The sequence below is a fragment of the Ambystoma mexicanum genome, chromosome 7q, assembly GCF_040938575.1.
Source record: "Ambystoma mexicanum isolate Mex_15411 chromosome 7q, UKY_AmexF1_1, whole genome shotgun sequence".
Taxonomy (NCBI): Eukaryota; Metazoa; Chordata; class Amphibia; order Caudata; family Ambystomatidae; genus Ambystoma; species Ambystoma mexicanum.
Genome location: NC_090941.1, coordinates 887,476,412 through 887,491,609, shown reverse-complemented (window position 1 = coordinate 887,491,609; position 15,198 = coordinate 887,476,412). Strand labels below are relative to the sequence as shown.

General features: G+C 42.0%; 1 protein-coding gene across 6 annotated transcripts in view; it reads right to left on the bottom strand.

Annotated features, from left to right (window-relative positions):
- Positions 1 to 15,198, bottom strand: part of GRM5 (glutamate metabotropic receptor 5) — a 1,801,008-nt gene that overhangs the window by 317,377 nt on the left and 1,468,433 nt on the right. For all 6 annotated transcript variants that reach the window (XR_011284099.1, XM_069639438.1, XM_069639437.1 and 3 more), the window contains exon 5: positions 7,360 to 7,606. Coding sequence is in view for 5 of the 6 variants with exons in the window: in XM_069639438.1 (XP_069495539.1) it covers positions 7,360 to 7,606 (247 nt within the window). In the remaining variant the exon portion in view is untranslated. The remainder of the gene's footprint in view (positions 1 to 7,359; positions 7,607 to 15,198) is intronic.

Below are 15,198 nucleotides of genomic sequence, written 5' to 3'. Positions count from 1 at the left end.
AATATTGGAATTCTGTATTTCAAGCCCCTATAAAGGCTTCACCTAAGCCACACGACAGGGTAGTTAATGGGCTACAGGTAAGATTTGTCACCGCCAATGTGAAGCGTGTTATAGTGCCTACCATGCCATATTTAGCACTATGCAGGAGGTTTTTGTCTTCTATGCAGCCCAAACTTTGGAATTTGGCTGTTTCATAGATGGAAATCTGAGGTGATAGGGTACATAGATGAGTTGCTGCAAGCTTGCGGGCTCCAGTAATATGTTAAAGCCAGACAGCCAATTCATTGTTCTACACCTACAAGCAGCACATCGGTTTATCATATAGTGGATGCAATGCTTGACACCCATAGTCCCTCGGTCAGGTGGACACAGTACCTCTTAATGTCTACCTCTAAGTATTGACAATGACCCTGTGTTGAATGTCTAGACAACCGGCCCATCCACCACATATCGAGTTTAGGTGTGTCAGTGTATGAGATAGAAACAAAGAGGAGGTTCAAGGAGTGGTGATTCCATAATACAAGGTAATCTATGCAAGCAATGCTTTCTGGTATGGAAGGGTGCTCAAGGCCATTGAAAGAGCCAACGTGCAAGCAATTCATGATGTAATTGTGCCCAGTAGTGATCATAAGGAAGGGATGGCCCTTTCTTTAACATGTAAGCCTGGCAGTGTCTGGTGAGATTTGGCAAGCAATGTGCTCCACCAGATATGAGTGTGAGCACACGTTATAGCCGATTTCTCTTGAGGAATGCACTATAAGAGATATCAGGTGCCTGAGCATGTCAGCAGGAGATGCATCTGAATTATATGAACGTATGTGTGGATGGAGTAATTATTACACTTCATGAAAGAGTGACTGTATGTGGTCTAAACCCAGGAATTACGTGAACAGGCAATATTCACACATATGTTTATATAAATTGTATACCCATAGATTTGGTGTGGTCATTGGAGGACTTAAATGAAAGAGAAATTCCTCTGGTGGTCCAGGTTTCCATGAGTAGGGGATGTTTTTGTGATGAATTGACTTCTGCCCTGCAGGAGTACAAGGAAGAGCAAATGTTATGTGTCTTCTCATCCCACACACTTCTACAAATCAAGAGCCAACACAAACATAAAAGTAAAACAGGCACATTCAAGAAATATCCCTTTTTCATCTTTTGTGGTAACAGGGACTGAGGGAATGCTATCCTTTCAAAATGGGAGATGTGTGATTCAGTAGCGACACAAACAGCAAAGTATAACAATCGAAAATAAAGGAGTGTGCAGTAAAGGTTCTATAAAATGATATATACCTAAATCAATCACACCATATGCTATAATAACGAAATAGAATCAACTGCAAAAAACAACCCTTGAAGAAAGAACACATACCAGCAAAGATAGCAAGATGCAGCATAGTGGGGAATGAATATGGGGTGAAAGGCATGTAAAAGCCACAGTGTTCTTTAAAAGGATGTCCTTGGATGCAAAAGGGGTAAAAGGGACCCAATCAATCTCTATGGGCCACAAATGGGAAATCAATAGTACCTTTTGGTGGTTCTTGGCGATTACCAGGCTTCAAATGTTGTGTCAGTGGTTCAAGCTAAGTTTGGGTGAAGCAAGTTGTGTTGATCAAAGCAGCGAGCTAGGATGAATCTGGAGGCTCAGGGCAGTTTTCAAAGGCAGCGTTTAAATGATACAGGTTTTTGATGATCCACACGGATAGGGTTAGGGTTGTAACTTCTGGGTAGGGTCAGCGAGTGATGCTTCTGTGCTTCTAGTCTTGGGTCGGCGATGTTGCCTCTGATCATCCAGATGAATGGTCCTCTGTGAAGACTCCGTTAGACTGACCACCACAGTTGTGCATTAAGCAGCAGGGTGTGGTCTTGCCCCTTGTTGAGGAATAGGATCATGGGCTGGTCTGTTGCATCCATATCTATCACGTGGCACCCAGCTTAATGTGCTTCCACCAAGTAGCACCAGAAAAGCAGAAACCTTGGAGGGATTATTTATATGTCTCAGCAAGACAGGAGGGTGAGGGGGAGCACAGGAATCTATATTGGTTCAACGTGTGCTCTGATGCTGCACCCACCTGTGCAGCCTGCTGGAAATGTTGAGCTTCACGCAAGAGGAAGCTCCAACCTGTAGCTCGAACTCCAGCAAATACAAAACTGGAAGTACCACAGATTACGTCCATTATCTGGCACAAAAATGTGGCTCTAACCAAGATCTAGACACAGCAAACCCATTAACAACTCGGACAACTCGGTTTCTATTCTGGCAAGAATTAGGAAACATTGGCCTGACCATACCCACAAGCACACCTTTTTATGATATGAAATGATATTGTAATTATAGCCCGCCCATATACAAGTGTTTCAAGGCACGACAAGGCCTCTTTTAAGTGGCCTCTTCACCTTGGGGACCACCATAAGCGGCCAGACAACGCCACGATCCTCACCAAATCAATATACTCACTCGAAGGCCCCACGTTATACTTTAAAGATTTAAACATTATAATTTTAAATAGAATCATACATTTTCTTTTTCGAGATCCCAAAGTGCAGTTGATGAGAGGTCCGGTCCTGAGCACATTTCGTTACTGGAAAGTGATATATCCAGAACTCCGTAAAACCCTCAACAGACCAATGCAGCTTTTCCGGAATGATATTCCATTATCATGCCTGCGTCAAAAACGCCTCCCCCCGTGGCATTGATTCATCTTCTCCCAGCTGACAAGAAGATTCAATTCAAAGCTATTTGCTTCAAATACGAATATTACTGGAAAGCGACATGATTACCAACTAAAAATCTAGCCCATTGCAATTGGCATGACACTTTGGCAAAGGCTTTAGTCAAGGGTTGGGTAAAATACAATAACTGGAAAGAAGGAGGTTTCTGTCCAAGACCACCGAATGTTTAAGAGGTCCCAGGAGTCAGATCTAATAGCCGATGGAAGACCATTAATACAACTTGATGTAATAACGGTCTTCCAGCTGTTCCATAATATCTTACAATGTGAAGGTATACTACAGGCTACCCTGGCACATCATACATTCTCCACTGTCTATTTTGCAAACGTTTTTCCCTTCTTTCCTGCCTTGAAACAACATATTTTGAATATGGTATATTGAAAATGAAAATGACATCAAAATGAAAATAAAAAAGGAGTCAAAATGCACGGCCAACGATACAAGTTCACCACACTACACGCGGTGCACTTGAGCAGACAGTGTGCTGCGCAATCCCTCACCCTGTGACAGTTTTCCATTTTGTGTGTCGCAAAAGCTTCTACAAAAAACAAGGCACTGACTTGGACAAAGGGAAGATCACTTGAATACAACACTAAAACAAAGTAGTACCTTCCTTAGAACATAAGGTCCATGGTGTGCCAGACATGCTCCACCATGCATCTTACAGCCTCCTCAGTCAAAGTGGATTCGCCCAGTTATACACCCCTTTCGTGTCTGGAGTGGCCCAGTCCCCATCTTCTGAAAATGTTTCTTCACTGGGTCTTGGAGTAGAGGGTTGAATTCCAAGGTATGCTGTTTTGGTAGCTCAATTGAACTGGTCTGATCCCTTCCCACCTCAACTCCTTAGTGATCTCTGGGTTACCTCCCTCATTTTCCCTTCTCAATGGCAGGTGTAAGGAATTTGGACTGGGCTCTGGGTTGCTTACCTACCTAGGCCTGAGGATCCCATGATGGCCCTATCTTTCAGGCCACTGGAATCAACAGACAAGATTGACTTGAATAGGTACTTTTAGGGGTTTTATTAATCAAAGTAAGGGGGAGACCTATGGATTTCAGGGGTACATAAAAAATCTTAATATGTAATACAGGAAGGCCCACTGTAATTTTCATCTTGGGTTGAGACTCCAAATATATTTCCTTAGCTTTACCCTCTACAGTTCTCTAGGTGCAGGCTTGCTTGCAGAGGTCCCAAATCCCCTATAAAGTTCTTCCCAATAGTGGATACAAATGTTGAGAAATCCACCGATTTCCTGTGTAGTTTATGGATATAAAGTGCAGGCTGGCTGAGTCCTTGAATCAGGGTAGTACCATTCTCAAGTCTGCCAGTCTAAATGGAGTGAGGTCCATGGGGTAGCTGAGTGTGAGTGAGTGACCTAGAGCCTCAGCTGGTCATACCCTTGCTGTTAGCACACCATGAGCTCCACTTCAGATCGCCCCTAACCCAGTCCCTCTATTTATGGGTTTACTCCCACTAATGCTTTCCACCTCTTCCTAAAGTGCTTCATCTCCTCCTGTGGTTCTCATTTTCTCCAACTCCTTGCACCTCCCTAATGGCACACGCCTCCTTTCTGCTGTTCTCCAACATCCCCCCTCAATCTTCTCACCTCCTTTTTAAATCCTTTAAATTCCTCCTTCAATTTACCAACCTTTTCCAACAACTTCCTGACCTTCTCATTGACTCTGCCAACCCCTCCGATAATACTGCCACCTACCCCTTAAATTCTTCATCCTCCTTTTTAAACTCTCCAGCCTCCTACAACAGCTCTCCCATCACCTGCTTAGGTTCCCCAACATCCTCCATCAATTTTCCTCCTACTAGCCAGATGGTAACTCCTTAGCTAATTCTTCCATTCGTCTGACCTCCAGAACTATATTGCCTTTTCTTTTCTTAAATTTCGTGAACCTAATTGTTGTTATTACTTATCCCTCCAATTCGTTCTCCCCAACCTGCTCCCTTCCACTTCACTCAAGCTTGTTCTCCACCTATGTCTGCCCCTCTAAAGGTTACCAGATCACCACGAGTCTCTGCTCCTTCTCCCTCCACCCTCCACCTCTTTGCTCCACACTGCTCCTTCTACAACCCTCTCTGAATGCTGCATCCTTCCTCTCCAGCAACATACAAAATGATTGAGTTTGGATCTGCTTGTATCGGGTCTGGATTACTCCCAAGCACTGGTCTCCAAAGCAATAGGCTACAGTTATGACTGTAGGGAAAGACTCCACTGTGATTGTCTGCAACAACGGCCTCCCTGCAACTCCATAGGAGGTTGACTTAATGCGACAGTTGTTATAGGTCATGGGGCATCTCTAGTTGGTGTGCTGTGGAGGTGACTCAGAGGGTTTTAGGGTCACTTCACAAGGCAAGGCTAAATCCCAACAGGGTGCCTAGTTACACCTTGTAAAATTATCATTGTTCAGAGAAGCTTATGGACTTACATGAAACATGAGGACTTCAGGAGTTATTAAGATGCATGGCTGTATTTAATTAGGTGGTACATTCTTTGGCCAAAGGATGAAAAATGCAGTAATGGCCCTCCTATCCAAGGAAAGGGACTGAGCAAATTGAGTGCAATATTGAAGGACCAAGGTTCATTATCTCACGGTACATCCCACCCAAAGGGCATTTAAGACCATTAACACCTTTGGGGTGCGGGGAAAATGTCAGAGAATAAATAAGAAAAGCAAAAGAAAACATTGAATTGTAGCTCATGTGGCGATATGCCAGGCATGCTAGGTGGGAGGAAAATTGTCATAAGAGGGAGGATCATGGAAGGAGGAACAAAGAGATGAGGAGGAGTGGCGGTAGGCAGGCAGATGGAAGAGTGGTGTAGGATCAGAGAAAAAGCACGGTGAAGAATAGAGAGGTGAGGCATTCGGGGAAGAGGACCACACATCCAACTGGACTGAAGGTGCAGATTCGAGGTGGAAAATGGCAGATGGGATGCAGTGGCCATAGACTGCAGGATTGTCCTGGCAGATAAGCTTGTGTCCCCCGCCGTTTGATTTGCTAAGACCCATAGTGACACTGCAGATAGAATTTCATCTGCTGCTAATAAGAAGGATCCTTAGTCCTCTTGACACTGTTGATACTTATGAACATTTATAATATACAGCAATGCTGGCATTCCCATACAAACATACATGAGACAAGGGCTCATGGCAAATCTGCTAGAACTCATGGCAGAATGATACCATAAGTGGTACTACTTCCTGCTTACACAACCAATACATGTGCCACTGTTTGCCTTTCCCCAAGTTACGTGGCTCAAAGCATGCCTGTTGCATTGCTTAGTGAGTGTGTATAATATGTGAATACCCATGAGAATAGTTGTGAAATAATTGTACAGTGATTGTGTGGTAGCAAACCCTAGCAGCACTGAGTCTAGTGAGCAACCATTATTTTCCCATCCACTACTTCTCCCTAACCTTCTTCACATTTTCTCTACCGATCCACATAAGCATTCAATGGGACCCCAATCTTCCTTCTCTTCCTTTCACAATGAAGGGCACCATTTTGCTTCATTAGGCCTGAAGCAGATCCAATGGCAGCAGGCGGGTGGCCAGAATATTGTTGTCTTTAAGGATTTCATGAACTCTGCACTAACTCCAGAATCTGGTTCACTACAACACCCTAAATGCAATAGAATATTGGTCCATGCTGAACTGTTGGTCTAAAACATATTACATTGGACTCACTTCATCAGGGCATTGGGCTTGCAACTCTTGGATTCCATTGAGCTGGGGACCACCCTCTATTGCCATTAGTTAAACAAAAACAGTAAAATACAGCGCTATGGGTTATCAACTCACTGATAGATTGCCAGTATCAATACCAGCTCATAAAGTGACTAGCTGTTCAAGTAAAAAATCATCCTTCAGAGCACAACTGTCTAAGATCTGGCCAGCTGATGGAACAGACCCTTAGTTGAAAATCTGCATGAATACAATCCTGCCAGAAGGCCATGCATAGCGTCTAGAACCACAGGCTCTCAAGTGGTGCAAATCGTCCCAGAGTCAAGAAGTCAGTGTGTAATATAGAATCAGTAGAAAGATAACCGAATTCAGTTATATATTTATTTAGTGTATACTTGTTTTGTAAATTGAGAATCCCTGATTGTAGATGGTTTTCAGTTGCTGTTAGAGCAAACCTTTTTTAGTTCAATATATATATGTATATATACATATATAGATATACTTTTATTCTTATAAAGGTATTGTTTGCTTAAAGAGAGGCCCCTTTTTTGCAAACGTCATATTAATTCAAAGTAGGCTACTACTAAAACTGCTGAATTCCTAAACTTTCAGTAAATATTGCAACATCCACCCCTCACTGTACATTTTTGGTGTGGCCGCATATGGTCGCTGGTAGGTGTAGGAACCCTTTCCCAAGAGAAGAGCCACCCTAACTGGGTCACGAATGAATGTTAAATAATGTCTTAGGGGCCAGTCCAGATGTACCTATACCAGACCTTCACTCTGCCTTGTTCTAGAATATCTTACAATTTGAAGGTATACTGCATACTATCCTGGCACATCATCTGTGCCGTGTGGTCAAATGAACAGTTCTGTGGATGAGGGTTGGCACTTTTATTGAAGCTATTACTTTTTCATATGTGACAGTACCTTCCAGGGGAGTCTCCATTCTCATCGAACAAGATCATATCTCCTGCAACCCCAGTGAAATTGGCCTTCATGAGACAGTCGAGAAGTTTCTGCCCATCAATGGGCTTCATAGCATCACATAGTCCTTTATAGCCAGGGCAAAGTGCTGTCTGCATATTGTGGAGTCCATATGCCATCGCATATATCGCATTAATAACAAATCCCATTTTGGAGTCTTGGACATGCTGAGTCTTTAATGTCAATCGACCTGCGGGAAAAAAACAAAAGAAAAACAAAGCTCAGAAACAAATTTTCAAAAAAGCATTATACAGTACTGCTCCGTGAGAGCTAATATGGGTTCAGCCTAAACAAAGTGTTGAAAAATAATGAGGTTAGCATCCATTTATTAATATGTATCAAGTGGAGACATCTATAAAGGGCAGCCAACGCCCTTGCGGTAGTTTGTCCATACCCCGGTACTGGTCATAAGGATCACCGTGTCTGTGGTGTCTTGTGGCCCCTTTGTATTCATGGTGCCAGAATGTCTTTTGGGGCATCCTTGTTATTGGAGCTGATTCAGTTTCCACGTAGCAGAATGACCACTTATTGATTTCCCAGACAGCCAAATATAAACTATAGTGAATAGTATGTTTCTAATGTGGATTTGACTAATAGAAGAGGCAAAATAAGTCCATATACAATTACAAGTTGAAAAGACAAACACACACATGTCCATGATTCATGTATCTTCGTGCTCCTACTACATATTTACCAATTGTAATTTTTCATTTAACAATATATGGGGTTATTTTGCTAGGTCTGAAGTGCAAATATAAGGCAATAAATCAACGTGTTCGCTCTTTACATCTTTCTTTTGCACTCCCTGGGTATTGTGTTGCCATCTGGAGTCAGGGAAGGAACACAAAATGGAAACCATGCGTGCCACCTCCATCTTCAAAGGGCACATGCGTTTAGGCCTGAGGGAGATTTTCATGCAGGTGCAAGTGAAATGGATTCCTATGGAATCTGCTTGAATTTAGTACCTGTTCAAAGCAGGTGGAATTCATATGAACATTACAAAGAAACCATTACAAATGCCATGTGAAGAGCATTGTCTGCATGTGGCTTTTACATCTTTTACAAAAGGGAACGTAAAAGTCAAGTTAGTAAAATGTTGCCGATTTGTACTCTTTACCTTTGCACATATGAACGTTTTGTAAAAGTAAACAATTTTATCAGAGGTACCAACAGCACATAAGTGCTAACATTGGTGGTCCCTTGTGTTTAATTAATACTATGTACGATAGTGTTTTAATTATTGATGTGTCTGTGGTGAAACCTCAAGACAAGTAATGTTTATTTGTAGAATATTTATTGTTTACAAGTATGGTTTTTGGTCAAACCATTCGGTGTGCACATATAAAATGAAACAGCCCCAACATAACATATATACATACATACACCAAATACATGAGAAACAACAATGCTTGTACTAAATTGGAGATGTATATTGGTCACGTAAACGTATTAGTCCCAGGAAGACGCAGCAGCAGCTACACTGAAGTAGGTATTTTGTGTGGAGGTGACTTGTGCGAGATCCCAGACCCAGTATGTGAAGTAGCTTGAGTTTCTTTAAAGGGGTGCTGATAGCAATATGTTCAATTGCGGATTGGCTAATTTTAGACGGGAGACATCCTCTCTGCTCCCCGGGGCAGCGACCATATGTTTGATTATATAACTGAATCCCAAATATGCACATATAAGATTTGCTGTTAGCAAGCAAGGCATTTTGCTGTGAGGCAGTCCGCTCCTGCTACCAGCGTACCTGAATGTTTCAGCTGTCTCAGGCATTTACTAGTTAAGTGAATACCTTTATTAAATGCAGCAATAAAGATTAATTAACTATATAACTAGGGTAATTTATAGGAAGCAAAATGCATTTAAATCTAAAAATGAGAGATTCAAATGACAGTGAACTGTAGTAATATATAAAAGAGTGCATCATATTTGCAACGTACTAATATTCCCAATGGCACACTGCTGATATCTGGCGAAAGGGCAAAATTAAACAATAATAATTCTGAATACAAAGAAATTGGATTCAGAAATAGTCCTACACGTACTGCAGTTTCTTTGTTCAACTAAGCCTAGGCAAGATTTGCATATTGACTTTCTGCTTCACATGCAAGCGAGAAGCACTCCCAACTGAGTGGAGATTAAAATGTATGTTCTTGCCAAGAGAATCATAATCTTTCTGTGATTACCGCCAGCAGGGCTGACTAAAGAATACTGCTGTGCAACCAAACCAACATATGTGTATGCAGGACTTAAACCCATTAAAACGGATGGATCTGAAATCAAATATTCATCAAGGCAGAATGATTTTTATTTCCAGTGCGGGATGGGAACGGGGCCGGGTGCATAGATCCCCCAAACCTTTTTGAATGGTCATCCAAGGATTGGTGAATGTCAGATTGGGCATACAGCTGAACAGTTGGTTCCTTTTTTTGGAAACCAAGTAGGTCTTGCCATTTTATGGTAATTTGGATAGTTGACCATTAAAGTCTAGAGAATGCCATCAGTTCTCTTTCTGCTTTGAATATATGTACCTGGGAGACAACAAGCAGAATCAGTGTCACATCACCACTCCACTCTGCAAAAACACTTCCAAAAGGTATTACAACTCCAGAAGGAAAAAAACATGTCCATAAAAAAAGTCACAGTACAAAATAACATTACACAGCATAAAGAATACATAAGAATGACTATAAACAGCTAACATTCATATACGAATTGTCCCATAAAATATACAGATGTTCATTGTTCTTACTTGAACAGCATAGTGTATAGGTTATAAATACAGATAATCCTACACCCACAAATATAAAAAAGTATCCATTAAAAGATTTCTTCTGTTTAGAGCTTGCTTCAAATTTAGCAATAGCGCTCAGCTAACCCTCTGTGAATTGGTCCATTGTGGGATGCTTTGAGCCACTTTTGCTCTGCTATGCTGCATCACTGTGTTATGAGGGTGTCAGAAATAGCAAAATGGCCGCAAAACCCTTGTGCGCGCCAAAACCTCTGAAAATCGTGCTTTGCAACGCACAAAAAGATGGCTGCCCAATCTGCCACGCACGTTGTCAGTGGTGGAACAGAGCTCTCACTCCTGAAATATGTCACTGGGCTCCACAACAATTGAAAATGGAGTACAGAAGGAAAAAGCAGTGCTTTTCTAAATGAAACCCCAAATCTTGCTTTAAATCCCTTTTTCTTTGTAGCTGAAACTGCAGAATGCTGGTACAAAACACTTTCAAATATCCAAAATTCTTGCTGGGTGCTACAATTCACTTAGTTTAAGAAATCATTGTGAACTTACAAGGTCCTGAAAAGCTGAAAGAATACAGAGATTTCCACAGCAAAAGTGGCCTGTCTGTGGGCCTGTCAAAAAATCTCTGGGTACAGTAGCCTGGGCCGCCTGAATGACAGCTGTCAGGAGCCTGCCTGATTAAAATGTAACATGCATAAACTGAAATCAAATGTTTGCAATCAAAGAGGCCTGTTACTGAGAATAACCCATATTGTAATTGTTTTGATCCCATGGTTTAAAATCTTGGATGACAATTTAGCTGTGATTTGATACAACATGTTTGTTTTGTGCTAAGGTAAAATTCAACAGAAGTAACAATTAAATTAAACCTGGCTGAGGCTACCAAACTGGAATAACAGGTTTCTCACAGAAGGAAGGTCTTTCCCCAAGCAGGAAATCACACAGAAGCGTTAATTATGGGGTTGGGAAAGAACCTGGTCTACAGAGGCATGAGGAACAATGACCAGCTGCAACTAAGGAAATGTGAGTTGTGAAGACAGTTGTAAATGGCCTCTGCCAAGAGCTAACAGGGAAGAGACTGCTCCTGGACTGCAGGGAGAGAAAAAGAGGCAGTCCCAAACAACCATCTGTGGCTGAACATTAACAAAGACATTTTTTTAAAGACTTATAACTTGCCAGTTAAAATTGCGAAAAATATAAAAGTAACAGATTTGTGAATCTAAATTTTGGCTGCACGTTTCAATAGGCGGTAAAATTGTGTGACATGTTTAGAAGAAAAGAAATGGCAAGAAATGTGATTTTACGTAAAATGTATTTCCGCTAGAAGTATGAAACTTTATACACTTATGCCCATGTTAAACGCGCACACTTGTAGAAATTGGCTTAAAAATGGGACATTGTGTTCCTGATGAAATTGCAAAATTCTGTGAAAAGCAGAGACAAGATCCCACAGCTATGGGGTTTTGAGGAGTAGCTGCTATGTAAAATATGTAATCTGTATATGTGATTGTTATAGAGGTTGCACAGGTGTAAATATGTATTGTGCCAAAAGTAGGTTTTGTGTTCCAGGGGCTAGGGTTGGATTCTCAGCCTCATAAAATCACACCATGAAGGTGAAACACTGTTTCTCACCTCCTATCAAGGCAGAGAGTAGATTCTGACCCAATCACCTGTCAAAAGGGGTAAGCTTAGGCTAAACCAGCCCACACACCCCCTTTATCATAGCATAAATAGAGACAGCTCACCACTCAAAAAGACAGACAGCTTCACTCACTATCCTGATGCTGGCGGAGCACCCTACTGCTGAACTCTACATCTTCATTGCTCCAGACTCCAGAAACTTGGCAAAGCAGAAACCCATTGCATATCTGAACCATTTTCAGCTAGGCCTCAAATTCCAGAACCAGAACCCCACAGACCTAAGGGCAAAATACAGCTGGGCTGCCTGTACTGCTTGCCTGCTGAAAATAATTAACCTCAAAACCAAGAAGGGCAGATCTGATCCAGTCCTGTGCCGTGATGTGACCAGAGTACATTGCAGATCCAGTCCAGTCCTGTGCCGTGCCGTGACCAGAGCGCCCTGCTGATGCTGCCCAGTCCGATAAGCCCAGCCGTCTGTCTTAAACCAGATCCAATTCCCTGACCAGAATCTTGACTGACCAGAATCCTGACGGTTCCATTTAAAAACATATCCAGTGAGTATCTATAGAAAGAATTGTGTCATTGGCATATGTACTTTGCATAGTCTATCCCTATCTTAAACCCATCCTATCTTGTATTCAGAACCTGCATTGTTAGGAGTATTTTTGAATTGTCTGATCTCTCTATCCAAACCATCCTATCTTCCTCCTGTACCAGTATTGCTAAAACTATCTTTGCGCTGATATTTTCTCATCTGAAGAAGGCGAGTTTCCTCCGCAGGCAGTCATTCTCATCAAGCGGCTGTGTTCCTGTGTGGTATTCGTTTTGTTCATAGTCATCCTCTAGTGTAAGAAAACCTTTTGTCATTTTAAAAGTGCATTCCTGTTTTCCATTCTTACACCTATCTCGAAAAAACAAACTCTACTAAAATGTCATAACTCCCTCAGTTTCTGTGCTAGAAACATTTCAACTTCTGCTTGTAGCTAACATCTATAGCTATAAATCTCACATAAAACCACATATCAAATCAACATGGTTCTCCCGCGACCGTGAATATCACCCAGTGAAAGGTTTGCTGCAAATTTTCATTTTGGGAAATTCTTACACGTGTAAAACAGCTTTTGATTGCTTCCGACTTGAGTTTTAGGATTTCAAATTGTTTCTTGGTATTAAATCATTGCTTGTGTTTGTGTGCAACTATCCAAAGCGGCTCCCATAAGAATGTATAACAATTTCAGCAATTTTGACCATATTTGGTGTTTTTGCCCAGTCTATTCTAAGATAACTTTAAAAACCATTCTGACAGCTTGACAGTAAATTTCGTTTTTCTCTTGTATTTTCTGGGGGAAAGTGGGATTCATATTGTGTTTGAATTCTGCCATTCCTGAATACCTGCTCTCTCCTCCTAACTCTCTACATTGCCTATTGGGGTTGAGGGGTGGAACCTTTAACCACAGTGCTATCCTATCTGAAACCACACACAAGTATTATTTTCTGTGCTGAATTGTTTGCTCACTGCTACTCCTTTTGTATTAAAAAGATTATTCCGTGTTACCTCACCCCATTGGTGAGTGTGGTGTACCTATTAAAACCTAATGTGATACATTTTAAATACATAAATAAATCTTTACCTTTGCAAACCAGCCTGATTCTTGGTTCAGTGTGACTGGGGCGGAATCCAGGAGAAGGGCGTGATATGAGTGGTATATCGTTGGTATATCGTTCAGAATAAAGAACTTTTAGACAAAAATAAATAAGGATTTCAGTAGTGCATTAAATGCTAGGCGTTGAGTTGGTTGTGTGCCGGATTGAAATCACTTACAGCTTGGGGGCTTGTCACGAGATCTTGAATTAGACATACACTTGCGACAGTCTAACACAGCATGCTAACTGATGGGGTACATACACCCGGTTGGGCTACCATTCTGTGCTACAGTGTAAAAACACCCTTCAATAGAAATAGAAAAAAAGGAATTGGGCCTGTTTTGCAAAAGTAAAGTAACCCCGAGATAAGCCAAAAGGAAATTAATATTTCCGGAATGGCAACCCCAGTGGAAATCAATATTGCAAAAGAACACCCACTGCACAAATTGTTTGTCAGGGGTGAATGGGTAGAACAGGATGAGGATGTATGGCTGCAGGAAATCAAACAACAAGTCACTGCCATAGAATTAGAATAATGGCAGGACCAGGGTCCATTACACCAGGCACTTAGTGAATTGTATATGGCCCCAAAAGTAAAAGAAGAGCAATGTAAAATTGACAAAATAGCGGCTTACCTATACCCCCACATTGGAGTTATACAGGAAAAATATGCCGAAAACCTAGATCTGGCAAAGAGGCAAGTACAATCCCTAGAGAAAACCCAAACTGATTTGGACTCTCCAGAGCAAATGCTACAAAAGAGCCAAGAATCATAGAGAGAAACCAGATAGTACCTGACAAAAGGAAAGGGAGATCTGGATCTCCTGCACAAGAGAAGGTAGAGCAAGATACCAAATTACTGACACTGCAAAAAGAGTGCCCAGAAAGGTTGGATTCTCTACAACAGAGCCAACGAAAGCTAGAGCAGCAATTAAATTATAATAGAGCCTGTGCAGGGCAGATAATCGCCCTGGAAAGGCAGATTGATGAACTAAAGGTGTCACAAGTCTCTCCCCTTCTCACCTGTCTTTCCTGTTTGCTTGCGACCTTATTTTGTGACTTCTTCCACACAATCCGGGATTTGTATAAGCCTGTGCCCGGGTCTTCTGATTCCAGCGTGCTTCGTTCAGATTTTCCAGGATGGAACCAGGAAAGAACAATGTCTGCGCGTGGAGGTACGGAACCCGTGGCTCAAGCGCGGGCGAAAATCCAGGAAAGTTTTGGGTAAGTTGAGGGATGAAAGGAAAAGGAGGAGGAAACAAGGAACCGGGAATAGAGATCAGGAAAACAGCCCCGAGCGAACTCCAGCAGCACACGTCCAGCTACGGAGAGCAGTAGCATTGAGACGCGCAGAGCCGCGGAGGCGTGTCTGTTTTGTAGAACGTAGAGCGTGTAACGCAAAGACTGGTAAGCAGCGTTATGCATCAAGCGGCCATGTTGGAAGGATTACTGAGTTCAATCCCCTATGTGTCAGGGACCAAGAAGTCCAGAAGGGACGCAGACGGCGGTTCATGACAAAAGGAGGAAAATAATAAATGAATAGTGAAGGATCTCCACACTCAAACAGATTTTGATGAGGAGTGCCGGAAATGATGTGCCATTAGAAAACAAAGGGACGACCTGGCTGCACACAGGGGCACTCCAAATCAGGAAAGGCGAAGCCTTAGGCCAGGAGTTCAGCCATTTAAAAACTGAGCTAGAAGAAAATCACCTGGCCCTTCAGGTACTGGGTGAACTCAAAATGGACT